The sequence below is a fragment of the Candoia aspera genome, chromosome 10, assembly GCF_035149785.1.
Source record: "Candoia aspera isolate rCanAsp1 chromosome 10, rCanAsp1.hap2, whole genome shotgun sequence".
Classification (NCBI taxonomy): Eukaryota; Metazoa; Chordata; class Lepidosauria; order Squamata; family Boidae; genus Candoia; species Candoia aspera.
The window spans coordinates 19442440-19470114 of NC_086162.1; the positions used below are offsets into that span (position 1 = coordinate 19442440).

At 41.0% G+C, this 27675-nt stretch overlaps 2 protein-coding genes across 2 annotated transcripts; both read left to right on the forward strand.

Moving 5' to 3' along the window:
• Window positions 1-4317: 4317 nt before the first annotated feature.
• On the forward strand, window positions 4318-8703 carry LOC134503253 (galectin-7-like). Its single transcript, XM_063312004.1, has 4 exons — window positions 4318-4445; window positions 6209-6297; window positions 6715-6919; window positions 7773-8703. The coding sequence occupies exons 1-4, from the start codon at window positions 4419-4421 to the stop codon at window positions 8076-8078; spliced, it is 627 nt and encodes a 208-aa protein (XP_063168074.1). The 5' UTR covers window positions 4318-4418; the 3' UTR covers window positions 8079-8703.
• A 13509-nt stretch (window positions 8704-22212) lies between these two features.
• Window positions 22213-27305, forward strand: LOC134503514 (protein NKG7-like). The gene is made up of 5 exons (XM_063312314.1): window positions 22213-22477; window positions 23933-24017; window positions 24335-24481; window positions 26388-26525; window positions 26995-27305. Exons 1-5 carry the CDS (start codon window positions 22250-22252, stop codon window positions 27039-27041), a joined length of 645 nt encoding a protein of 214 aa, XP_063168384.1. The 5' UTR covers window positions 22213-22249; the 3' UTR covers window positions 27042-27305.
• The last annotated feature ends 370 nt before the right edge of the window (window positions 27306-27675 follow it).

The window sequence follows — 27675 nt, forward strand, 5'->3', positions numbered from 1 at the left end:
ATTGACCGCCTGGTTTGCTTTATTCCCCAGTTTGGCAAATGAACAAAGGAAGAAAGGAAGGAGTTAATCCTTCTGACAATTTTATGTAGCCTATGTAGCTATATCATTATTGCCTACAACACTCTATATTTTAAAGAAGAAACCTAATTTATTATATCAAAATTATATAGCGAAAGGGAGAAAGAAAGAAAAGTATGAGGAACTGCCTGATCAGCTCGAAGGAATCAAAGTAACAAACAAAGTTAGGGAATTCATTCTGAACGAAGTTGCCCATAATGATCAAGGAAAAGTGAAAAAGGTGCTTTGTTCGTCATTCTGCTTTAAGCAATTTTACATGTTGTTTCTTCATCTTGACAGGGACTTTTTCAACAGCATAACAGTAAAAAAAAAAAGTTAAAGATGCCTCCTTTTCCCTTAGCTTTTTTTTTTTAATGTGGAAAAGCTGGTTTTAATATAATGACCAGAATTGATTATCTGTGTTTCTTCCTGTTTGGTGTAACAACTTTCAGCAAACATATATAATGCTCACCCTTAAATCCTAAGCTGGGGTTTCTGGCCAATACTAAGTGGACAGTCAGGAAGAACTGCTGGTACCATTGAACTAATGGGTGTGATTTAAAGTAATGGAGGCTTCGTGGATTCCTTAGCCTTTATTCAAGACATATAAAGTAGTTTTGAAGAGAAAAGGATGCTTAAAACATGCACCAAAACAATTTAAATATATGTAATGTAAACACAAATTAAAATAAAGTTCATTTTTTGTCCTGGGATTGTCTGCTTTGTTTGTTTTAACTCTAGGAGCCACCCAGAGTGAATTGTAGTTAGGCAGTGTCCACGACAAATTAGGAAAAAATCTTAGAATAGTATTTTCTTTGGAGTATGTGTTGGTGCTTCAGCAAAGGATCGTTACCTTGTCGTGGTGCTGGAGCTTGAGCACCTCAATGATGCCATGAGCTAAACTGTGAAGGGCCACCCAAGTGGGGAAGGTCATGACAGAGAGGTCAGACTAAATGCGATCCCTGGGGAAGGTAATGGCAACCCACCCCAGTATTCTTGCCGTGAAAACTCAATGGATCAGTACAACCAGAGATATGTCGGTATACCATCGGAAGATGAGACCCCCAGGTCGGAAGATGGTCAAAATGCTACTGGGGAGGAACAGAGGATGAGCTCAACTAGACCCATACGTGATGATGCAGCTAGCTCAAAGCCGAAAGGACGGCTAGCGGCCAACGGTGCTGGTGGTGAACGGTGAATCCGATGTTCTAAGGATCAACACACCATCGGAACCTGGAATGTAAGATCTATGAGCCAGGGCAAATTGGATGTGGTTATTGGTGAGATGTCAAGATTAAAGATAGACTCTTGGATAGATTCTTGGCGTCAGTGAACTGAAATGGACTGGAATGGGCCACTTCACATCAAATGACCACCAGATCTACTACTGTGGACAAGAGGACCACAGAAGAAATGGAGTAGCCTTCATAATTAATAGTCAAGTGGCTAAAGCAGTGCTTGGATACAACCCAAAAAATGACAGAATGATCTCAATTTGAATTCAGGGCAAGCCATCTAACATCACAGTGATCCAAATATACGCCCCAACCACAAATGCTGAAGAAGCTGAAGTAGAGCAGTTCTATGAGGATCTGCAGCACCTACTGGACAACACGCCTAAAAGAGATGTTATTTTCATCACGGGAGACTGGAATGCTAAGGTGGGCAGTCAAATGACACCTGGAATTACAGATAAGCATGGCCTGGGAGAACAAAACGAAGCAGGACATAGGCTGATAGAATTTTGCCAAGACAACTCAATGTGCATAATGAACACTCTCTTCCAGCAACCTAAGAGACGGCTTTATACATGGACTTCCCCAGATGGACAACACCGAAACCAGGTTGACTACATCCTTTGCAGCCAAAGGTGGCGCACATCGATACAGTCGGTAAAAACAAGACCTGGAGTTGACTGTAGCTCAGATCATGAACTTCTTCTTGCACAATTTAGGATCAGACTCAAGTGATTAGGGAAGACCCACAGATCAGCTAGATATGAGCTCACTAATATTCCTAAGGGATATGCAGTGGAGGTGAAGAATCAATTTAAGGGACTGGACTTAGTAGATAAGGTCCCAGAAGAACTATGGACAGAAGTTTGCGACATTGTTCAGGAGACGGCAACAAAATACATCCCAAAGAAAGAAAACCAAGAAGGCAAAATGGCTGTCTGCTGAGACACTAGAAGTAGCCCAAGAAAGAAGGAAAGCAAAAGGCAACAGTGATAGGGGGAGATATGCCCAATTAAATGCAAAATTCCAGAGGTTAGCCAGAAGAGATAAGGAATTATTTTTAAACAAACAATGCGTGGAAGTGGAAGAAGACAATAGAATAGGAAGGACAAGAGACCTCTTCCAGAAAATTAGAAACATCAGAGGTAAATTCCAGGCAAAAATGGGTATGATCAAAAACAAAGATGGCAAGGACCTAACAGAAGAAAAAGAGATCAAGAAAAGGTGGCAAGAATATACGGAAGACCTGTATAGGAAGGATAACAATATCGGGGATAGCTTTGACAGTGTGGTCAGTGAGCTAGAGCCAGACATCCTGAAGAGTGAGGTTGAATGGGCCTTAAGAAGCATTGCTAATAACAAGGCAGCAGGAGACGATGGCATCCCAGCTGAACTGTTCAAAATCTTGCAAGATGATGCTGTAAAGGTAATGCATGCTGTATGTCAGCAAATTTGGAAAAGACAGGAATGGCCATCAGATTGGAAAAAATCAACTTATATCCCCATACCAAAAAAGGGAAACACTAAAGAATGTTCAAACTATCAAACAGTGGTGCTCATTTCACATGCCAGTAAGGTAATGCTCAAGATCCTGCAAGGTAGACTTCAGCAATTCATGGAGCGAGAATTGCCAGATGTACAAGCTGGGTTTAGAAAAGGCAGAGGAACTAGGGACCAAATTGCCAATATCCGCTGGATCATGGAAAAAGCCAGGGAGTTTCAGAAAAACATCTATTTCTGTTTTATTGACAAATTGTGGCAAGTTCTTAGCGGTATGAGGATACCAAGTCATCTTGTCTGCCTCCTGAGGAATCTGTATAACAACCAAGTAGCAACAGTAAGAACAGACCACGGAACAACGGACTGGTTTAAGATTGGGAAAGGAGTACGGCAGGGCTGTATACTCTCACCCTACCTATTCAACTTGTACACAGAACACATCATGCGATGTGCTGGGCTTGAGGAATCCAAGGCTGGAGTTAAAATCGCTGGAAGAAACATTAACAATCTCAGATATGCAGATGATACCACTTTGATGGCTGAAAGCAAAGAGGAACTGAGGAGCCTTATGGTGAAGGTGAAAGAAGAAAGTGCAAAAGCTGGCTTGCAGCTAAACCTCAAAAAAACCAAGGTTATGGCAACCAGCCTGATTGATAACTGGCAAATAGAGGGAGAAAATGTAGAAGCAATGAAACTTCGTATTTCTGTGTGCGAAGATTACTGCAGATGCTGGCTGCAGTCAGGAAATCAGAAGATGTTTAATCTTTGGGAGAAGAGCAATGACAAATCTCGATCAAATAGTTAAGAGCAGAGACATCACACTGGCAACAAAGGTCCGCATAGTTAAAGCAATGGTGTTCCCTGTAGTAACATATGGCTGGACCATAAGGAAGGCTGACAGATGGAAGATAGATGCTTTGGAACTGTGGTGTTGGAGGAAAATTCTGAGAGTGCCTTGGACTGCAAGAAGATCAAATCAAATAAAGCCAGACTGCTCACTTGAGGGAATGATATTAAAGGCAAAACTGAAATACTTTGGCCACATAATGAGAAGAGAGGACTGGGGCTGTTGACTGACAGGAAGCTCTGGCGTGGGCTGGTCCATGAAGTCACGAAGAGTTGGGAGTGACTGAATGAATAAACAACCACAACATGTGTTGGTGCTTGGCCTAGCTTCTTTTAACAAAGATGGTCACAATTCTGAAGAATATATCTTAAGAATTGTTTTTTTTTTTTTAATTGTACTATTTGACCTTTTGAATTTGTAACAATAATAATATAATGCTGCATTAGGTGAAAAAAAAATAGCAGCTGGGCATTGTGACAGGAGAGGAAATTCTTTTGAAAACAGCTTACAACATCTGAAATTGCTACAGTTGGATGATGTCCAGGAGTTCCTGAGAACAGTGCTATCACGTGTTTGGCAGATTAAACCCTGAAGTTCTTTAGAAAGTGGAGATCATGATAGCAGAGGCGGTTATTTACTAAGAAGGAGTAAAAAGGCCTCAAGACCTGATTGGTCCCTAGAATCTCTAAGATTTCCTGGGATTAAATATAAAAGGATGACTCCTCATATGTACTGTATGGCTGACAGCAACATCAAGCATCAGCACAAGAGTTGCCATCATGGCTCAAACATCGGGTGACAAAAAGGTGAGCACTGTCTCTCAGCATTTCAGCTTTTCCTTCTAGGTTTTCTTTGCAGATTCAGAGCTTGAAAATGAAATTATTTGAGGGACTGCCTCTTCCTGATCATGTCTGCCCGTCCTGTCAGGGGTCCAGCGGAAGAGGTATGTTGCGGGTCCCATCTGTTAAGGAGTTACATCTGGCGGGATGCAGGAGACGGGCCTTTTCTGCAGTGGTGCCGACCCTGTGGAACATCACCCACCCACCCTCACCCCCAAGGTGAGGTTAGCCCCATTCCTGTTTGCCTTTTGGAAGGCTCTGAAAGTGTAGCAAACCCTCAGTGTTGCTTCCACTCCAGTATGTGGCTGACACTTGCAATCAAGCCCAATGGTTTTGTTTAAAATTAGAAAAAAATTATAACCATAATAAGAGTGACATAAACTGTATATTTTCCTGGGAGGATAACCCCTAAGTATTTTACAGCTTCTGAACGGTATACAAATCTTTTCCCCACCCCCTACAGCTGTTGGCAACTTCTTACTCAGATTTATACCATGTTCAGAATAGTTACCATAGAACTGTATGACATCTCATTGACAAAACCAAAATTATCTGCAGATTATAAGTTTTATTCAAATTCAGATAAGCAAATGCCTTGAATTACGGGTGAAATTACTGGTGAAACGTGGCAAAGGGCCCGGTTACTTGAGGGCCTGCCTGTCTCCCATAGTATCTGCCCGACTGGTTCGATCTGGCAGGGTTGGCGCACTCCAGGTTCCACCGATTATACAATGCCACCTATGGGGGCTCCGAAAGGGCACCTTCATGAAAACATTTAACAACAAAGAACAATAGAAAAAAGAACACACACACCCCCAAAAGAGCACAAGACAGAAGAACACTGATGGCAAAGAAGATAAACCCAGACAGGAACAGAAAGAATGAAGAAACATCAGTTGTCCTCTCCGAAGGCCTGGGAGAAGATCCAGGTCTTTAAGGCCCTGGCATCTGCCCTCTGGAATGAGGTTCCCCTGAAATTCAAACAGTTCCCACCCTACTGGTATTTGGAAAGGTCTTAAAGACCTGGATCTTCTCCCAGGCCTTCGGAGAGGACAACTGATGTTTCTTCATTCTTTCTGTTCCTGTCTGGGTTTATCTTCTTTGCCATCAGTGTTCTTCTGTCTTGTGCTCTTGGGGTGTGTGTGTTCTTTTTTCTATTGTTCTTTGTTGTTAAATGTTTTCATGATTGTAAGCCTCCCAGAGTCATTGGGAGGCAGGTGGCAATTAAATTTAATAAATTATTATTAGTAGTAGTATTCTTAATTATATGAAGCCATCGGTAACTATACCAGTAGAAGGATGAAGTTAATAAATTATAATACATGTAGTTCTTGCTTAGTGATACAATTGGGACTATAACTTCAAATGGTCACTAAACAAGACAGTTCGTAAGTGAGGACTACCTGTATCACCCAAATTGGTAGAACCTATGAGTATTTGAAAGAATATGTCTTTCTTTTATTGTTCAAAGTGCAAATCTTCCAACAAGGATATATTAAGATATACAACCTCCACTAATTAAGATATTTTGACAGTGATATTACTATGGGTTCATGATCAAGAATCAAAATTGAAGTAAACGTTCATTTTTTAGGCTAAGAAAATGTTTGTGTGTGTATGTGTGTTTAACAAATATCCTACTAACACCTCATACTGAAAAATGTCTGGCCAAAGCATGTGGATTTTGCATCAAACTAACAAGGTCTGCCTTGGCCTTCTTCATCCTGCAGAGGACACCTTACTGCACAGATTTTCCTGAAGGACTCGCTGCAGGGCAACAACTGAAGATGGAGGCCTCATTGCCCAAGGATTGCGTCAGGTAACCATAATTCCTCCAACATTTCAGAAGGGTGGCTGGACAGCTGTTTCTTGAAATTAAGGCTGTGCAAAGCTTCAAGTGATGCTTCAACTGAATCATCCAATGAAAGCAGGATTGTGTAGTCAGCAGAGATCCCCTTTGATGGAGAAAACCAAATCAGTTGATAAGATGGCCTCCAGTGGAATCCTGGGAATCGTAGTTGAGCACAGGAAGTGGCTGGGGTGGTTCATTCCTTATATCAGCTGGTCTTCCAGGGCTCTCTGAGAATTTCAAAATACTAGTCTGAGAAATAGAACCTCATAAATGGAAACCAAGTTATAATGGAATGGGGATCTTGTCAGGTGAATGGCAAATCTGATAGGCGCATGAAAGAATGAAGTCTCAGCAAGGTGTTGGTTTGTTTTTTCTGTTTTTTAGCTTCATGGTGAATTTCCTGTGTGGTAAGGAGGAAAAAGCCAACAGTGCCTTGTTGCTTTTGTTCACACTGGGTGACCCTAATATGGTTATACTGAACAACATCCTGGATAAAACCTTTGGCAAAGAAGAGACGCTCAGTAATGTTCCTTTAGCCAGAGGAGAAAATTTTGACCTGATTTTTATCATTGAAAAAGAAGGCTACAAGGTATGGGTATGAAGAAGGTCATGAAGAAGCCCTACATTTAAAAATTTAATTTATTAGTACATTTCTTTTTTCTTGCCTTTCTTTTAGTCAACTCAGGAGAGCATACATACCTAAGCAGGGCCATCTTCTACTTTCCCCACAACAACAAAAGGAACAAGTAAACTACCTATAAGCAGGCTTGGTCAAGATCCCCCTTTGAAAAGATGTTTTAATTCAGAAAAAACTGGGGTGGGGGGAATTCCCAAAGTAAGGCAGGAACCTCCCTCAGCAATCCCCATTCCATCCAAGTCTTGAGGGTGTTTGCATTTCACAAATTGCCAAAGCAAGATGAACATTTCTGCTCATCTCTAGGAGTCCAGCAATAATAAGTTTCTTGGTTATCCATGCAAGGTACTTCCTATCCTGGAGGATTCGAAAACCAGCCTGGAAAAGTGAGATTTATCCAATTTAGGTTTTCCAGTACCCACGGCCAGTGTTTTCCAACCTCAGCAGCTTTAAGATATGTAGACTTCAATTGCCCAGACAGAAGGTTGCCAAGGTTGGGAAACCCTGCCTGAAACTATTCAAGTGAAGAATCTTTGTAGATGTCAGAATCATGGGTAGCTGCCTTATTCTGTTACCTCATTGAAGCCTGTATTATCCTAGCAGGCTGGGAGCACTTTGCAGAATTTCAGACAAAGGCTTTCCACCCCAACTGCCAGACAGGGTTGTTGGAAGCTGACCTTGAGATCTTTAGGACTCTGAGCAGGAAGTAATAAGAATGACAATAAAAGGTAATGGAAAATTTGAGTGTTTTCAATTTACAGCAAGCAATCTTTTACCCTAGTTTCACTGTCCCCTTCTTGACATCCAGGTATTGATCAACGGTGAAGAGTTTTGCCAGCGCAAGCATTATATCTCAGCTGAGCAAGTGCGCTTCCTGCAGGTGGAAGGGGACGTGGATGTCAAGGGAGTCAAACTGGCAGGTGAAAAAGAAAAGGAAGTTGAAGGAACAGATGGGGAAATAAAAGTGCAGTCCCGATGCATGGTAATGTGTGCTCCGTCTTTTGGGTACGCACCAGTCATGCCTGTATGCATGCCATGTGCACCATGTCAACCATATTATTATTACAATTGTCGTCGTTGCTGCCACTGTGGTTGTTTTATGTGTTGTTGCTGATTGTATTCAGATGTTAAAAAACTGCAGCTATATGGCAAGCAAGCTGTTGGCCTGAGCTTCTCCAACACGATTCTCTTCAATCAATATCAGTTGATCATTGATGTGTTCTTTTATTTCTCAACTAATCACTATCAGAGGAGGAGGCAGTGGAAGATCTTAATACTAGGTCATATTTTCTTTTGGGGTGCTTGGACATTCAATTAGGACATGCATTTAGTTATTTTAAATAGTCTATAATTATTCAGGTCAGGCAACAGAGATCACATTTTTATGCATAATGAAAAACATAAGCCTGCCTGCCTGCCTGCCTCACATCCAGCAAGAAAATGAAAGATAAAAGGATTCCAAAAAACATGATAAAGCATAAAATGAATAATACTTTAAGCCTTTACAAAATAGGAAAAGAAAAGTATCAAATGTACAGCTTCGTATGAATATCAAATAAAGAAGCCAAGTAGTTTGGAAATATACTGCAGGGTGGGGAAGTTCTGTATATGTATTGCTTATTTGCTTCATAATGTGCAAACTCAATAATTGGATAGTCTTTCTCAATGTCTCTTAGCTCTTCCACTAATGAGCATGATAGTTGTAATGAAAAGGCAATAATAATAAACCTGAGAATGAACGTGAGAAATTGCGAATTAATTTTATCACCAAGCTGTGGGACTTCATGGTTTCAGAGTATGTAGCAAACATGAAAAATTACTTCCCTGTTTTGAAGGTATCAGAATGACTGCTTTTCTCCCTCTGCACTTTCAAGTCAACTGTCTATGAACATTGTTAGAGTTGAAAAATACGATCTGGGCTATAGGCTTTTGTATCCAAAAATGAACTCCCACATCTTCCTGGGTTGTCAACATTTTTCCAATAACACCATCATTCCTCCTTCCTGTGACTTCACCTGAAGCTGGAAATTATGCAAATCTTGCCATCCCTAATTTATAGCTTGTTTCTCCAGTGTGGCACCCTCAAACAAGTGTTGGATAATAGTTTTTTTTCATTTATTATTCAAATTTAATTACCGCCCATCTCCCCCAAAAGAGGGAGAAATGACTTCTGATCATTTCAGGTTTTCATTCTTTCCTGATAATGGCCTCACAACCAGAAAAGCAGATTTTTTATTTTATTTTTATTTATTAAACAAATTTATAAGGCTACCCAACAGTGACTCCAGGCAGCTTACAAAATTAAAAGCCACAATACAAAAACCTATCAACCTGCCACCTGCTGCGGCAGCTGTTTCTTAGCAATGGAAATTCCTGTCCCAATTGCCATTGTAAGCCTTTTTAATAATTTTATTATTTTTAGATAGTTTATTTTAGCTATCTTTGTTTCTTTTTTGATTCTTTTAATTATAATAAGTTTTTAGGACACTGTAGCTTTTAAATTTGATTTTTATATTACACCTTTTCAACTACATTCATATTTTTCCACGGTGAGACGAGCGTGGAGTAAAAGGTTCTGGCAAAAGTCTCGGAGTGTTTCTAACAATATGGGGAAAAGGAAGAATCGTTATGGAAATAGCCCAAGCTCTCTCCTTCAAAGTCTGCAAAACAACCAAAGATAGAAGAACTCTTCAAACGAAAGAAAACTGTAAGTAAAGCAAAGTCTTCACCTATTGCCCCCACAGCAGCCCTTGAATCTTTCAAATGGGACTTTAAAACCAAGCTTGAAAAGCAACAGTTGCTAGACCTTTCACTCTCTATTAAGGAAGAGCTAAATGAAAATTTGGTCTCCATCTCAGACTCTCATTTTGGGTCTCCGGCAAAATTAGCTAGCTCACCCAATCTCAAGGGAAATAAAAATAAGTTTAAAAACAGGATACAAAAAAAGAATCTGAAGAGACTCCCCTGGGAAAACACAACAGAATACATGCCAAAGCAATGCCTTCTTACAGCCCAAACCGTTATCGCATTGTTTGACCAGTTGTCTGATATAAAACACAACCGAGCCCTGTTGAAAAAAGACTTTGAGGCTTTCATTTTTAAGCACAACACCGGACTCACTGCCATCACTAAATCAAAGGCGGAAGCTATGATAAAGCAAGACTTTCCTGATATATGCTTGGCTAAAGAGCAAGTTGTTAAAGGAAAACAAACTGATAAAAGCAAGCAATGTCCTAATGACAGTACTAATCAACCCCAACCCTCTGATAAGGCAAAAGGAGGTAATATACATATTAATTCCACCACGGATTCAACTGAAGAACTTTCCTGCAAGCAAAAACGCATATTTCAAACACAGCAGGTTGCTCTCTGTATCTCCCTGAATAAGATCAACACGGGATGTTGGGATTCCAGGAGAGCATGATGTAATGATTTTACATCATTGGCTCGTCAAAATCAAGCCTTGTGACAGTTCTCGAGTGCTGATATAATCTCCCTTTTAACTTGGAACATCGCAGGCTGGGCACCACCATCCAAAGACCAACTTTTTTTTGACTAGTTGTCACGATTTGATCTTCTTTTTCTCCAGGAAACTTGGGCCACATTAGAGGTGGAGTTAGATGGCTACTGGGTTAATTCAATTCTGGCTACCTCAAGCAAGGCAGGAGGGAAACCTAAGGGTGGCATTGCGACTTTAGTTAGTAGAGTTCTGCAACTTAAATGTGTATCATTGCCTTCACTGAAGCCATGGATAGTGGCCTCTATGCTTTCATTCAATCAAGCTGAAGTGTTGCTTTTTAATATTTATATTCCACCTGTGAGTATAGAAAACATTATCCTTACCTGTTTAGATAAATATCCTGCAGCATCAATAATAATTGGTGGGGATCTGAATGCAAGGATGGGACCAAACGATTATGCATTATTTTGTCAATTTAAGATTTTTTACGAGGAGAATATCTTAGAGGAACCTTTGTATACAAGAGAATCTAAGGATTCAAAATCTAACTGGGCAGGCCTATGTGCTAGATGGATGACCGCTCGACTAGAGCTGTACATTCTTAATGGTTCTGTAGAAGGGGACCACACGGCAAAATATACTTATTGGGGGGCAGGAAGGAGCTCCACAGTCGATTACTGGATTGTGTGATGTGATCTTTGAAAGCCCTACAGTGGCTAGAGGTAGACTCATGACTAGAAAGTGATCACCATCCCTTAACATTAACCATGTAACATCTCTGGAAATATGTTAGAGCTGAAATAATCTTTCCCCCAATGGTTGAAAACATTAATACTGAGGTGCGAATTAAATGGAATGATGATAATGCAATGGCAGTTGCTAACTGGATGGTAGCCCCAGAAACTATAGAAATTCACGCACACCTGTTAAATAATAATTCCCAAAGACCATATTTAGAATGGTATGAAATGTTAATGGCTAATCTCAAACCACTTTTTCACAAAGGAGCACAACAATGCCTCAGAAACCAAGGTATAAAAAATAAAAATTGGTTTGATCAGGAGTGCGCACAGATGAAATGTGCATATAATAGGGCATATAGAAATAGTAAAAACCTCCCTTCAGAGGACCAAATATATCTCTTAAAGAACTTACAAATTCAGTATAAATCCCTCTTAAAAGAAAAGGGAAAATTGTATTGTAAACCACCCAGGGTCCCTCTTGGGGGAGATGGGCGGTAACAAAATTTGAAAAATAAAAAATAAAGAAAAGAAAAGAAAAAATCAGCACTGAAGGAGTCCTGGCAGAAACTTATCCAATCAGTCAGGATGAGAGACTCATCCCTTTTCTGGTATATTACCAGAGGGCTGGGAAAATCGCTGACCCCTCCATCTAATCAGGTACCAGCTCAAGCTCGGGAGGAATATTTTAGAGGGTTATATGTAGACCCAGCCAGCACTGAGAATGAGAGTCAGATTGATCTGGAGCAAGTTCATAATTGGCCACCAGTTTCGGTCCAAGAGGCATCCTGATTGATCGAATCTCTTAAGGTCAACAAGGCTCCAGGTGCTGACTGTGTTATGCCTGAAATGATTAAAAAGAACTCTAGTTGGTGGGCACCTCTGTTAGCATCTCTGTTCACATTTATAGACCAGACTGGTCACATCCCAAGAGACTGGGGGAGGGCAGTAATTGTCCCAATTCATAAAAAGGATAACAAGAATGAGCCATGTAACTATAGGCCCATCAGCCTTTTGAGTGTTGTCAGTAAGTTATATGCCAAATATTTAAATCTCAAACTACAAGACTGGGTTGAGACAGAGGGCATAATTCAAAATGAACAGGCAGGTTTCAGAGAAGGGAGATCAACCGTAGATCACATACTGGTACTGCATCATCTTGTACAAAAAAATATGTACAAAAAGAAACCATCCCTCTTCGTAGCCTTCCTTGATTTTAAAGCCTTTGACTCAATATCCAGAAATGTTATTTGGGAAAAATTAAAAAAAAATACAACGACCGATAGGCGCCTTCTCCACCTCAAGCAGAAATAATATTCCAATTCCACCTTAAGAGTGAGGTGTAACCCCCACAGGACCCTCTCTGGCATAGTAAATGTGCAGAAAGGACTGTGACAAGGATGCATTCTTGCCCCCTCCCTTTTTAATCTCTATATTAATTCACTCGTGGACCTCTTACATAACATGGATATTCACGCACCCAACCTAGCACAGCGCAAAATTCCAATTCTCCTATATGCTGACAATGCTGCTTTAACTTCACAAACCCTCACTGGATTGAAAAGGGCAATTGCAGCAACACTAGGGTATTGCAGACAAAACCATTTGGTTCTCAACTTTGATCAATCAAACATTCTGGTTTTTGCTAAGAGAGCTAGGCAGCATTTCTGGAGAACAGAAGGGCCTAAATTAGAACAGGTCAATGTATTTAAATCCCTTGGGGTGGTCATCCACTCAAAAAGTACTTGGAATGCACACCAGAATTACGTGGCGCAATCAGCCCGTAGGTCAATGAACGCTATTAAACCTGTTTTTACACTGGTGGAAGACAATTAGTACCTGCCGCTTTAAAACATTTTGAGGTCAAAACACTGGCTCAAATTCTTTATGGGGCACCAATAGGAATTTATATAAAGAAGGTGCCACAGGAAACATTGCAAACAAAATTGTATGGGTGGGATGGGCGGTGATAAAAATATGATAAATAGATAGATAGATAGATAGATAGATAGATAGATAGATAGATAGATAGATAGATAGATAGTTTTGGCTCCACCCAACGGTACATCGAATGCCCAGTTAAGGCTTGAGACAGGAATGCCGTCAATTCCAGTGAGGGCCTGGAAGCTGATGATAAATGATTGGCTAAAAATCCAATTTTTCCCAGTTGGTTTAACTCCTCTAGTTTTAATAGGTAACTTCTCTTCACCCTGGAAGCAGGCAGTAGAATATAAGCTGGCTTTGTATGGACTCTCTCCTCTATTCTTAATATCATTAGGCTGTGACCAAGCCAAACAACTAGTCATCCACAGAATAAGGGACATGGGGTTCCAGAATGAAGTTAATAGGCTCCCACAGCATAACAGAATTTGGATAAACAGGGGCATGTGGGAACCAGCAAGGTATTTGCTAAACCTTCCCTAAATTGAGAATTGCATTCTTCAAAGCTAGATCCAATATTCTTCCATCTGCACTACTCCAAGGCAGGTATAACAAAGTCCCTATAGCTGAGCATATCTGCCCATGTGGTTAAGAGGAAGTAGAAACCATCTCACAAGTACTGCTTCACTGTACATTTTACAGGGATATCAGGTCAATTTACATTTTGCCCCTAAAAGAAAAACTCCCTGGGTATCCAGATAATTTTTATGTGAACTATCTACTTCAGGATCTAAAACCATGCATTACATGTACAGTTGCCAAATTCTGTGTTGCTGCAATGAAAATAAGACAAAACCAGACAAAGAAAGAACTCCCTATTTTAAACAGTACTTTTAAATTTGAAACTTCTAAATAAATTGTCAGGGGATATATATTTTTATTTTTATTTTATAATTCCTAATGTTCTAGGCTCACACCACTAAGGTAACAAATGTATTCATATAGTAATAGCAGAGTGAATGCTATATTATTATGTGATATATCTTATTAGTCAGTAGTAAATTATTGTATTTTTTTTGTTTTACTTTGCTTTTCTACTTTTAAATTTTGCTGGTCATTGACCAAATAAATACAATTTGAGATTTGAATATTGCTGTTGCTTAGCAATGGAAATTCCTGTCCCAATTTCCATCCTAAGTTGAGGGCTACCTATAGTGGTTCGCGGTGTGTGGCATGGCACACTCATTCATCCATGCTGTGGGACGTTTCCATGGCACCTCCCCTGAGCATGGCCAGGATGGTGAGCCCAATGGAGGGGAGGCAGACGAAGACAACGAAGGTCAGCTAGGGATGGGGGAGGTGGTGGCAGGGGGCCATAAATGTGAGCGGGCTGCGATGGCCAGAAATTCAAGGACCAGTCGTAAGTCCATTTCTTCAGTGCCATTGTAATTTAGAATGGTTACTGAATGAATGGACATGAAGCAATGTCCATTACCTGTACTGGAGTAGCTAGGCCCAACAAGAGATAAATATCTTAAATCGGGTCATCTAAATGGTTGTTTTAAAGACTTTGAGAGACTATATTCTGAATATGTTTTACCTATAACGTTCTTCTTCAGCAAAGGATCGTTACCTTGTCATGGTGCTGGAGCTTGAGCACCTCAGTGATGCCATGAGCTAAACCGTGAAGGGCCACCCAAGACAGGAAGGTCATGACAGAGAGGTCAGACTAAATGTGATCCCTGGGGAAGGTAATGGCAACCCACCCCAGGATTCTTGCCGTGAAAACTCAATGGATCAGTACAACCAGAGATATGTCGGTATACCATCGGAAGATGAGACCCCCAGGTCGGAAGATGGTCAAAATGCTACTGGGGAGGAACAGAGGATGAGTTCAACTAGCCCCAGACGTGATGACGCAGCTAGCTCAAAGCCGAAAGGACGGCTAGCGGCCGACGGTGCTGGTGGTGAACGGCGAATCCGAATATACGGAAGACCTGTACAGGAAGGATAACAATATCAGGGATAGCTTTGACAGTGTGGTCAGTGAGCTAGAGCCAGACATCCTGAAGAGTGAGGTTGAATGGGCCTTAAGAAGCATTGCTAATAACAAGGCAGCAGGAGACGATGGCATCCCAGCTGAACTGTTCAAAATCTTGCAAGATGATGCTGTCAAGGTAATGCATGCTATATGCCAGCAAATTTGGAAAACACAAGAATGGCCATCAGACTGGAAAAAATCAACTTATATCCCCATACCAAAAAAGGGAAACACTAAATAATGTTCAAACTATCGAACAGTAGCACTCATTTCACATGCCAGTAAGGTAATGCTCAAGATCCTGCAAGGTAGACTTCAGCAGTTCATGGAGCGAGAATTGCCAGATGTACAAGCTGGGTTTAGAAAAGGCAGAGGAACTAGGGACCAAATTGCCAATATCCGATGGATAATGGAACAAGCCAGGGAGTTTCAGAAAACCATCTATTTCTGTTTTATTGACTATTCTAAAGCCTTTGTCTGTGTGGACCATAACAAATTGTGGCAAGTTCTTAGTGGTATGGGGATGCCAAGTCATCTTGTCTGCCTCCTGAAGAATCTGTATAACAACCAAGTAGCAACAGTAAGAACAGACCATGGAACAATGGACTGGTTGAAGATTGGGAAAGGAGTATGGCAGGGCTGTATACTCTCACCCTACCTATTCAACCTGTATGCAGAACACATCATGCGACATGCTGGGCTTGTCCAAGGCTGGAGTTAAAATCGCTGGAAGAAACATTAACAATCTCAGATATGCAGATGATACCACTTTGATGGCTGAAAGCAAAGAGGAACTGAGGAGCCTTATGATGAAGGTGAAAGAAGAAAGCGCAAAAGCTGGCTTGCAGCTAAACCTCAAAAAACTAAGATTATGGCAACCAGCTTGATTGATAACTGGCAAATAGAGGGAGAAAATGTAGAAGCAGTGAAAGACTTTGTATTTCTAGGTGCGAAGATTACTGCAGATGCTGACTGCAGTCAGGAAATCAAAAGACGCTTAATCCTTGGGAGAAGAGCAATGACAAATCTCGATCAAATAGTTAAGAGCAGAGACATCACACTGACAACAAAGGTCCGCATTGTTAAAGCAATGGTGTTCCCCGTAGTAACATATGGCTGCGAGAGCTGGACCATAAGGAAGGCTGAGAGAAGGAAGATCGATGCTTTTGAACTGTGGTGTTGGAGGAAAATTCTGAAAGTGCCTTGGACTGCAAGACGATCAAACCAGTCCATCCTCCAGGAAATAAAGCCAGACTGCTCACTTGAGGGAATGATATTAAAGGCAAAACTGAAATACTTTGGCCACCTAATGAGAAGACAGGACACCCTGGAGAAGATGCTGATGCTGGGGAGAGTGGAGGGCAAAAGGAAGAGGGGCCGACCAAGGGCAAGGTGGATGGATGATATTCTAGAGGTGACGGACTCGTCCCTGAGGGAGCTGGGGGTGTTGACGATCGACAGGAAGCTCTGGCGTGGGCTGGTCCATGAAGTCACAAAGAGTCGGAAGCGACTAAATGAATAAACAACAACAATAATGTTCTTGTTTAAACAATTTATATTTATTGAGGATTTTGCATAAAGTAAAAGACAAATCTAAAAAAAGAGCTAGAAGAGGGGAAAAAAAGAAAGTAAGAGGTGCAAGGAAAGAAAAAGCAAGGAAGAGGGGAAAAAACTAAAATTATGAAATATAACGACTTCCGACCTTCTCTTCAACAGACATTAACAAACCTATCGTCTCCCCTCCCTCTTAATCCTTCCAGAAATCCCTTCAATCCCTTATTTCATTCTCATGTGTTTCAGTCATTAAATTCATAAACCATCATGCCTCTTCTTTTAGCAAAAAGCCCATAAAAGGTTTCCAGTCTTTCGAAAAAAGCACTTGTTGTTTTCTCCCTGACCAGACAGGTCAGATTTGCCATTTCCGCTACTTCTGACCTGTTTACAGTCCCTTCCTCCACTGCGGGAATGTCAATATTCTTCCATCTGTGTGCGGATAGTAATCGTGCTGCCATTACCATTTACAAAACTAGCCTTCCATGAGTCTTTTCTAATTCAGTATCCATAAGTCCCAATAAAAATAGTTCTGGTTTCTTTGCATGTTCCCCTTGATCTTGGAGAACTCTTCCAAAGCAGACCTATTGTTTTTTCCAACTCCTGTATGAGTGAACCAGACTGGACTTAAAATGTTTCTCTACAAGATGTATGTAAAATAACAGAGTTTATGGTACTGCAGAAGCTGACGTAAGTATTTGTTTTCAGTCAATGTTTAATGTGTAGCATGGGAGCAGCCTTCCTTATGGCTTTCAAAAGTAGAAACTGCCCAGTGTTTCTCCTTGTTTCCAGATTTGTGGATGAAATACTTGATCCTTTTAAGGAAGCAGGTATTTTTAATAGACCCCACTGTAGATCCTTATTCTCTTGGGCAGCCTTTCTCAACCTTCTGACCCTGGAGGAACCCTTGAAATACTTTTCAGGCCTCGGGGAACCCCTGCACCTTCAGGCTCAAAGAGAGGCCAGAAGTTACAAAAATATTATATTCGTTTCATGGGTAGGCCTGTCTACTGTATATGCACTAACAGTGTTCTTAAATGAAAAATAAAGAATGAAACTACCCCTTTAATGTGAAGTTGCCCGAATTTGAAATAATTTTTTAAATAAATCATGATCTCCCAGGGAACTTCTGGTGATCTCTTGCAGAACCCCAGGGTGCCACGGAACCCTGGTCGAGAAACCCTGCTCTTGGGTATTGAGCCCAGTCTGGTATTAATTGGCTTTCATTAGTACTTCTACAGAACACCAATTCTCATGGAGGCTATTATTTTCAGAGAACCTGGTTTCACACCTTATCCTTCCTATGTCATTCTCTTCTCTAATCCTCAGCAATTTGGTGGTGACACCTCTGTTGGATATTATGGTGCTGTTTCAGAATCAAAAACCAGAATAGCAGTGCTTATAGGTTAATGTTTCTCAACTTTGGCAACTTTCAGACCTGTGGAGCAATTTCCAGAATTCTCTGCAATAGCTGAGTGAGGATTCTGGATTAAATTTATCTCTTGTTCATTTTTGCTTTGAAGATGGTTATGAATACACTTTGATGGGGGCTAGATGATTACCTCTTAGGTCACCATGGAAGCAAAATTCCTGACTTCTCCTGATCCAGGCAATTCTCCTCCTGTGAGAGTAGCCCAGGGTTTAATTGAGTGAACGACAGGAGGAACACATCCCACTGACAGGTTAAATCCCCAATCAGAAGATGTTACTTTCTCACAGCTGTTCTCTAATATTTCCTTCTCACAAGGAAGACGACATCAATAAATAGAGGTTCTCTTAACTTTTGCAGCATGTCCCTTGTGAATAGAGCTATGAAGGGTAAGGATTTTGTTGGCTTCAATGTTTTAATAAGAACAAAACAAAATTTGCATAGCCTTACATGAAAACCATGGACCTGATCAGAGAGGTTCATCTTTTTAACTTAAAAATTGCAGACTGCAGAACAGACATAACTTTATGTTCTTAGTTCTGGCTTTGAAAAGCACGATTTTGGTTCTGGATGAAGACTTCCATTCCTTTTCTTCTGAAAGGCTCCTTAACATTAAGAGCTCTGTACCAAGCAGGTATGCTCTTCCCCTCTTCACTGGGAAGGACTCTACCTACTGAATGTGGCCAATCCAGATAGCTGAAGAACTATTTGTTGACCAAATTTTCATTCATGAATGAGATGGAAGGATGGAAGAGAATCAAACATAGGAAAAAGCCAACACATTCCTCCCTCCCTAGATAGGGAACAGTCTTGAAAAGAAACTGGGACATCATTTCAAGATCTCAGAGAACCAAGGATTAAGGAAGTGAATAGCAAACAAACCCTATATGGGTGGGGAGAGGATCTGGATATCAATCTCATAACATTTTAAAGGAGGTGTCCTAGTTACGTGTTAAACATATAGTAACAGGGGAGTGGAGCCCAAGCATTCTTGAAACTTACGCCAGAGAGTTATCACCTGCAGAAAGGCCAAGGAACAGATTCTAAGCTGGTGAGATAGTATTTCTTTAGATTTTTACAGGACAAAAAATATTTTCTTTATTTCTTTAATCATTTAAGGACTGGCAAATTTTATTCTTCATGAGTCCCAGGAAGTACTGAAGAGATCTAACAACAAGTTTATGAAATCAATATTTTACACTAGACTCATTCAGACAAGGTAAAGGAAAAGTTGCATCTTTTTTGCTGGTTAAATAATACTTTTAAATTCTATTAGTTTTCTAACCCATGAGATTAATAGAGACCTAGTTTATTAGTTCAAGACTCCTTGAGAAATCTTGAACCTCAAGATATACCTAGGCTTCTTAAAATGGTCATTAATTTCGTGTAAATGTGATGATTTCTCAGTTTGAATGATAGCACTCTGGGTGAATGAATGCTTTTGAATGGAAGATGTGTTAGAACTGGATATAAACGGAAGGATGCAAAAGAAAATGAGCTATTGAATCCAGTTGTCAGAGCTTCTGTGACAAATCTGTCAATTTCAATGAGATCTGGGGTGATGTGGTGCTAAGAGGTGCTTCCTGAAGATGAACAGAAATAGTTGAAAAGACATTCATTTTCTGAGAAAATATCTGAGATTTTTCTCTCTTTCCTTCTCTCCACTTCCCAGAAAAAAAGAAAAAAAATGTTGATTTTTCTTTAAATAATCTCGGTTATTTCAACCTTCCCCAGTGCAAAGGTGAGAGAAATAGTTACAGTAGAAAGTAAGTCCAGAAATGGAGAGACCCGGATTTAAATGCCAGTGTCCACTTTCACTGAGTGAATTTGGGTTGTCTGCTTTCTCTCAGCAGTAGCTACCAAACTTTTAAGTTTCTGAGCAGGATAAAATGGCGATGGGGTCTCTTCTCTCTCATGGAGAGAACTACTTTAGCTCTGGAAGGAAGGACAGAATACAAATGGCCTTAAAGCATTTGTACCAGCTGTTTGTCCAGCAGCTGCAGGGCTTATACCGAAAGGAGACAAGGATTCCAACCTCAATAGCTTAAAAAATGAAAACGTAGCTTTATTCCATCACCAGGCAATGCCTATTGACAGCACAAGCGGTGCTCCCCATCTTTGAACTTCTGCCAGCAGGAAATGACAAAGTGGACTCTCTAGCAGGGACTCTCCTCCAGCTTACTCAGAATCAATGGTGTTTAGAGATGATTCTACCCACTACGTAGCAGTTAAACTTATGTATAAATTCTCCAAAAGTTTTGTTGAAATACAGTATGTCTTTCTCCACACTCTTCCCCCCATTCCTCCCCAGATATATGGGTAAATCTAGAAAAGAGATAAACTCAACACTCCCTATAGCCATTGCAATTTTACTGGGAGACCTCAATGCCAGGGTGGGTGCCTCTCTACATCAATACATACATCTGGGTGATGTCCCTGAGGCATATCTCTTAAATGACCCTCACCCAGGGTTCTACAAATTCTAAAAGGAACACGGCTGGATCACAAGTGGTCCCTCTGTCAAATAAATGTAACCTCCATATTTTAGGAGGCAAAGAATTTGGTTTTACTTTTCCTTATATGTACTACTCAGGGAATTCCAAAAGCATTTTGGACTCTGTATGTGTAGCAAGGCTGAGCTATTGTTTTATTGTTTTACTGTTTTATGATAGTTTTATAGTTATTGATTTTATTGTTGTTGTGAGCCACCCGGAGTTCTTTGAGATGGGAGGCCTTATAAATTTTTGAAATGAAATGAAATGAAATTTTCAGATATTCAAGTCCACATGAGGAAGGACAGCAACCATCACTTATCACTGTTAACTTCTATGGCAGTTCTGATTTTAGACCACTCATGCCAAGTGATAAGAGGTTACTAGCTAACCTTGAAGTGAGGCAGAACAGAAGGCTCAAATTGTCCGAGGTGGACATCAAAGCAATAGCTAGTTTTCTAAACCCAGAGCAGCCCAGATTTGGAGGAAGGCAATCTCCTCACCCATCCAGATCCTGGTGAAATTCTCACTGATTATACTAGCCTGTCTTTTATGTTAAGAAACTTCCTAATAGACAAATTATTTGTTAGGAACCTACAGTCAATAAGATCTAATTGGTTCAACTCTGTCTACACATGAGAAAGATATTGATGGCAGCCTCAATAGCTACCTATCCCAAAAAATCATGCTAAAATGCTAAAGCAAAGTTGTCACTAAAACAATTTAATAACCACCAAGAAGGCCCAATACACAGTAGCACTTTGGTCACATCTAGAAATATCAGTGAAAGGGACCAACTCAGTCATATTTTGGAATACTGTATCTGGGATGTGGAAGGAATGTATGTTCCTATTTGACATTCCCATTCCAGCATCATCATGGGAGGATTTTTATGCTAATCTATTTGCCAACCCCAACCAGTGCTCCTCACATAAGTAGACACTGTGACTCTAATTCCTCAAAACCTCCCTCCTTGTCCACCACTGTCAATGACACAAACTAAACTTATTATTGTTCAGACATTGAAGTCTAACAGGATGCCCGGTGAAGACTTTCTAACTCCAGAACATTTTAGGACACATACTGACTGGTGGGCCCCATTGCTGGCAGGACTGTCTCCTTCCATAAATAACACATTCTACTAGTAGAATGGGAAGTTTCCGTCATAGTTCCTATATACAAAAAAGGAGACAAGGAAGATCCCCAAAACAATAGGCCCATGAGTCTTATTTGTACAGTGGCCAAAATGTACGCAAAACATCTTTTGAGCAAGATATAGGACTGGAACAGGCTGGATTCGGACTGGGGTGCCCCACGATAGACAATTGTTTTACTCTACAACACATTGTGAAATACACATCCATTGGCAAGAAATTGTTTACCACCTTGATAGCTTTTGACTCCATCAACAGAAATACCTTGTGGAAGAAACTGGCCACGCTCTCATTTCTGATAAGGCCCTCTACTCAAATACCTACTTGAAAGTTTGTACTGATGTTGATGGTTCTCATTTTTCCTGGGGAGTTTACCATGCACTAAAATCACCCAATAAAATCCTTAACATGCAAAGTAATGAAGATGCATAACCATAGATGATAAAAATAAGGAACATCCATAACATAAAATCAATGTTCTCCTCCAGTTCCATCACAGACCTCCTGGGTGGTGACAGATCAGAACACTCTCTACAAATGAATGCCCTGAATATTGGTGCAGCAGTCTGTTCCTGCATCAGCCTTCTGTTCCTGCTCCTTGCCTTGGGTTCAGACTATTGGCTAGATGATTCAGTGGGCCATTTTGGTTTGTGGAAATTGTGTGGGGGCAACCAATGCTCCTTCTTTGGTCTGAAAGGGCTGACAGGTAAGATCTTCTCTGTCTTTGTGGAGAAGGACCACAAGGATCTTTTCATGAGTTCCTGGGTACTTTCTTGAGCTGAAATCCTGGGAAGGTTTAAGGCTGGGAAGGCCTTTCCAGTTCAACTAAGGGCCTTTTTAACAGAGAGGACAATCAGGAAACTTCATCAAGTCACTCTCTAGGGGGGCTGAGAAAGCTACAGAGGAGAGTTAGGGAGGACAGGACAGATTATACTGTATGATTCAGTTATTGATCCAATCCCAATCCCAATACAAGGAATTATTAAAGACTAAGAAGTTATCTTATAGAGATCAATGAAGGGAGCTTGGCCTCAGCTTAATTAAGTCCATCAGCTTCTGGATCAGTCTCCAAGAGTGGCCTGTCTGCCCCCAGGTAGCTAGGAGTAGATGTAGAAGGCAGAGGGAATGTCCTTGAGAGACAGGAGGAAGAGCTGCTGCCAGGGAACTGTAAGATAAAAGAAACCTGGGTCCATGGACAGAACTGTAATATACACAAACATCTCAGACAACCCCCTCCCTATTCCACACAAAGATAAAGGGAGGAAAGGGAGAGCTGCAATCAGACTTGTAAGATTCTGTTACTGTAACCTTATGATAAAAGTAGTATTGGTCTACGTGCATGACTTTGGTTTCCTAGTCTGGTCTATCTTGGAGGGTTGACAATACGTAGTATGCAATTCCTGTATACAGAAGATCCATTTTCCCACCATATCCAATAGCTACTGTTAGATTTATCTTCCATCAATTTGTCCAATCTTCTTTTTTAAGGTAGCCCAGCTTGGATCTTGCACCACCTGTAGATAGTCCAGGGCTATCCTGCCTGAAAGAGTTGAGGCAGTTAGGATGGCTCCTTAGATCCCAGATGCCAGGCATACTGTAGGCATTCAGTGTAAAGGAGAATAGGGTGCCCCAAGCTTTTCTTAGGGGAAAAAAATGATGGATTGCATCCTAGTGCATTGGGGGAAAATACATTGCTGTATTTATTTAACTAGTACACCATCGATTACCCAAGGAAGAGAGGAATAAACAGCGATGATAGGAAGTATCCTAACCAGGGGTGGGGGGCGTGGGTGTCTGCAAGGAGAGGCGGGAAACAAATGACAAAACATGCATCACAACATCATGATGCAAACTCCACCCCTTTCAGGTTTTGCATTGTGACACTGCCTGCCAGTATGTCAGGGGCAGAACTTGGGTCGTCACATCTCAGTGCGTGTTCCACCATTTTGACCAAACCCTGGTTTCTGCTGTCAGCCCTTCAGGGTTATCCAGACTAAGAAACAAGACTTCACAAGAAGACTAGAACCAAGCTTTATTGAGATAGGCCATATTAACAAAATCTTGCAGATCTGCTCGTGTTTTTCCTCCCCTCCCTCTCATACCCCAGTGAGTCACCGAGGAGACAGCCTGACTCTTCCTAAAACTATCTCCTTCCCCAGAGTTTAAGGAATGCTTCTGCCCTTTTTGTGTCTGTAATGGCTTCCAGATATTTCCCTCAAGGCCATCTCCATGGGTCTCTACATCAACAGACACCCATGCGGAGGAACAGGAGTTAGAATGAATGAGGTGGAGAAATCTGATTACAGTTAGGGCTCGGGTTGGGTTTGGGCTGCAGACCTAGCATATTTGGGTCGCAAAAATCACAGATGGCAGCAAAGTGGCACAGAAAAGATGAAAACGTGGGTTGCCTTCCAGTTGGCAGGGCAGATATGGTAATCCAAATGTTTTGTGGCTGGCCTTGCCCCACTTGGGAGCCATTATGGGAATCAGCAACCATCCACAACAGCCATTTTGTGAGAGTGCTCCTGCATGGTCTCAATATTCCAAATGTGTCACCAGCCTGAAATGTGCAGGAACCTCTGCCTTTAATTCTTATCTTGTCTATCCACTGGGTTCCTACAGGCGCTTTCCATGCCATCCGAGCCTTCATGATTCTGGGGATGATCGCTGGAGCTGTCTCTCTCGGTGGGCTTGGCACCATGCTTAGCCAATCCAATCTTGGCAATATCTCCATGGGCCTCATATCATCTATTGCCAGCTTTACTGCAGGTATTATGTTTAATAAGAATCTTTAAAGGAGTCTTTTCCCGGATATGACTCCTATCCTTTGTGTTGCTTAACTCAGTACTATCACCAGTATTTGAAACTTCCCCAGACTTGTGCCGAGAAAACTTGAACTGAAATGAACTTCAAAAGCAGGCAGAATGTAGAATTTGAAATGGTGGTATGTGTGATTTTTTTCAAATTACTTGATAAAGAGTTAACTTTTAAAATAAACAAACAAATGGGCATCTTCTATATGACTGCACAAGAGAAAATTCGCTTGAATTCAACAGATCTCACGCCCCAGTATATTGGTTGAAACATCTTCTTTAAAGCTTTTTTTTTAATTTGGAATGTCAGGGCCGGGGGGGGGGGGGAGTTTTCAAATTACTAGTATAGAGTGCTTTCAAAACAAATAAACATACAGGCTTTGAAACCCTTCATTTCATACACTTCTTTTTTTAAAAAAATGGTAGTGTTACCTACCACCTCAGCAGATGGTAGCACCCACCTGTCCTCAGATGATCTCAAAAGCTAAGCAGAACTGAAGAACTGAACCTGCCTAATACTTGAATGGGGTACCACCCCAAAAGTCCCAGAGATGTAGTCTAGATGGGGAAATTGAAAAGGCATCCCAAAAGAAGGCCAACCACTTCATATTGTTGCCAAGACTGCAACAATATGGGCATGTCTATGCATGATGATGGTGATGATGATGATATCAGAAAGATGTGAGGCAGTGTACAAAGTTAAAAACATTAAAAAAAAAACCACAAGACCAAATACAGAAATTAGAGTATTGGGGAAATTGTGTAATTGTAATTATTCCCACTACCCATCATCAACCAGACAGGGTTACCCCAATCTCTGGCCTGTTAGAAAAGCCAAGTTTTTAAAGCTTTTCTAAGGGACACTATGGTTGGGGCCAAATGAACCTCAGGCCTAGTGAGTATTTCCAAGGGCAGGAAAAAGCATCAGAAAAGGCACGGCTCCAGTATCTCACAAGACGGCACTATTTAGTTGATGGGAGATGGACCATGGCCATCTTGTCAGGTTTTACTGGATGGACAGGGATAATTGGAGAAAGACGGTCCCATAAAGAGCCAGGAACCAAATAATGAAAGGCTTTATAGATGAGAACTGGCACCTTGAATTGCACTCAGAAACCAACTGGCAACCAGTGCATGAAGTAGTGGTGTCAGATGGACATACTGAAGTGCATTCATAAGTACTCATGTAGTCACCTTATGGACCACCTTTAGTTTCCAGTGCATCTTTCCAGTGTGTCTTCAAGTGTGGCCCCAAGTACACTAGCCCAGGCAAGAGGTGACTAAACATGAGTGGCTGTGAGAAAAAAATACCCACTAGGCCACTTTTCAGACCATGAGAAGGGTCTGTTGATCCAGGAAAGGATGCAGTTCAGTGTTAGAACAGTGTTATACACAAAATAATGTGAAACTGAGAAAACAAAATTGGCAAATTAATCCATTCTCTAATGCCAGCTCTTGAGACTGGAGCAAATATTCATTTATTTAATGTTTATCCTGCCTTTATTATTATTTTTTTTTTTATAAATAACTCAAGGTGGCAAACATACCTAATACTCCTTCCTCCTCCTATTTTCCCCACAACAACAACCCGGTGAGGTGAGTTGGGCTGAGAGAATGACTGGCCCAAAGTCACCCAGCCGGCTTCCATGCCTAAGGAGGGACTAGAACTCACAGTTTCCTGGTTTCTAGCCCAGCACCTTAACCACTAGACCAAACTGGCTCTCAGTATGAAGTACTTGGACTATCCCAATGCAAGAAACATCTCAAGAGGCTGCTGCCTTCTTTGTTGTGAGGGCAGAAGAGCCCATTGTTGTCATCCATAGTTTTGAAAGAGATGTTTCTACCTCTTTCTTGATTTCCAGGCCTCTGTGTCATGATTGCTATGGCCATTTTCAGTGGACAGACTGATTCCTTCCTCAAACCCTTCAATCTATCCACCATCCCATATGGATGGTCTTTTGGCTTGGGTTGGACCTCCTTTCCTTTGTACCTTATAACTGGTAAGTATATTGTATGGATACTCTGGCAAGATTTTTTTTTTTAAAAATACATCTTTATGCATTCCGTATATTTTTACAACTGTGAAATTTATTTCATTTTTGGGGTGGGAACTAGCCGGCTTTCCCTGTCTGGAGAGGAAACAGCAACATCGAAACATCCAAAGATTTAGATACTTTGGATTACAGCTCATGCAATCCCTAGCTTGGTTGGGACTGAAGAGATCTAAAGTTCAGAACACTAGGTTACCTGATACACCTGATATCAAGAGTGTATGCAGTTTAGAGAAGTAGAGCTGTTCTGGACCACTGACTTTTGAGGCTCAGAACTTGGTCATAAGGAGATGAATAAAGAGATGAGGTTGAGTCCAGAGGTCCGTAGGTTCCTGGTTTTTGTTTTTGTTCTTTGTGGGTTTTTTTTTAATTCTACTTCATCTGCTGTGAAGCTAATCCGTATTTTTTCTCTGGACAGGTGGGCTTGCTTATAAATTGCATAAGGATACAGCAGTATCAACGTAGGAGAAATATGACGCTGCCTTTGAGATGACCCTTGAAGCTGCATTGGTAACCTGGGGGCACAGATAGTGTCCAATCAGAATTATATGCACTGGGGCAAATCCACAAATCTATAAGACAAATGATGAAGAATGACTTTAGTTTTAGAAGAAGGCAGCCATGATTCCCCACCCCCACCCTCTTTTCTCTAAAACATTCAATTTCTTTGAAGAAGCAGGATAGTTGTATTGACACAACATGCTTAACCAGGTTATAAACCTAGTGGCTGTGCTCACACAACTTGCTAATTTGATTAAACTTGCTAAGCTTGATTGGTTTGATCCTTGGCTAGTTTGTGCCTGACAGGGGCTTAGTATAAGCTTAGACTGGCCAGTTTAAGCTTCAGCATCTTGTAGAAATCAAGAAAATGTATTAATCCAGGAATTAGGTTAAGTGTGTTGTGTGGAAACAATCAAGGAGTCTCTTGATAGATTCATTGCTTATTTCAGCTCGACTGGCATCACGCCCTTCAGGGCATCTGGAACTGAGTGTCCATCCCTGTACAAAAATCTTGTGTTCTATATTTGGGAAAGCATTTTTCAGTAGCGCAGCCATCCTGCACTTTTCTCTTTTTCCGGTGTGTGTGTGTGTGCCTTCG

What these genes read in the sequence shown, in the direction of transcription:
- LOC134503253 (XM_063312004.1), top strand. Translation starts at nt 4,419, where the DNA reads ATGGCTCAAACATCGGGTGACAAAAAG. An exon ending in AAACATCGGGTGACAAAAAG is followed by an intron (nt 4,446 to 6,208) that starts GTGAGCACTGTC and finishes TTCATCCTGCAG; the next exon opens with AGGACACCTTACTGCACAGA. An exon ending in TTGCCCAAGGATTGCGTCAG is followed by an intron (nt 6,298 to 6,714) that starts GTAACCATAATT and finishes TCTGTTTTTTAG; the next exon opens with CTTCATGGTGAATTTCCTGT.
- LOC134503514 (XM_063312314.1), top strand. Translation starts at nt 22,250, where the DNA reads ATGAATGCCCTGAATATTGGTGCAGCAGTCTGTTCCTGCATCAGCCTT. An exon ending in TATTGCCAGCTTTACTGCAG is followed by an intron (nt 24,482 to 26,387) that starts GTATTATGTTTA and finishes CTTGATTTCCAG; the next exon opens with GCCTCTGTGTCATGATTGCT. An exon ending in TCCTTTGTACCTTATAACTG is followed by an intron (nt 26,526 to 26,994) that starts GTAAGTATATTG and finishes TTCTCTGGACAG; the next exon opens with GTGGGCTTGCTTATAAATTG.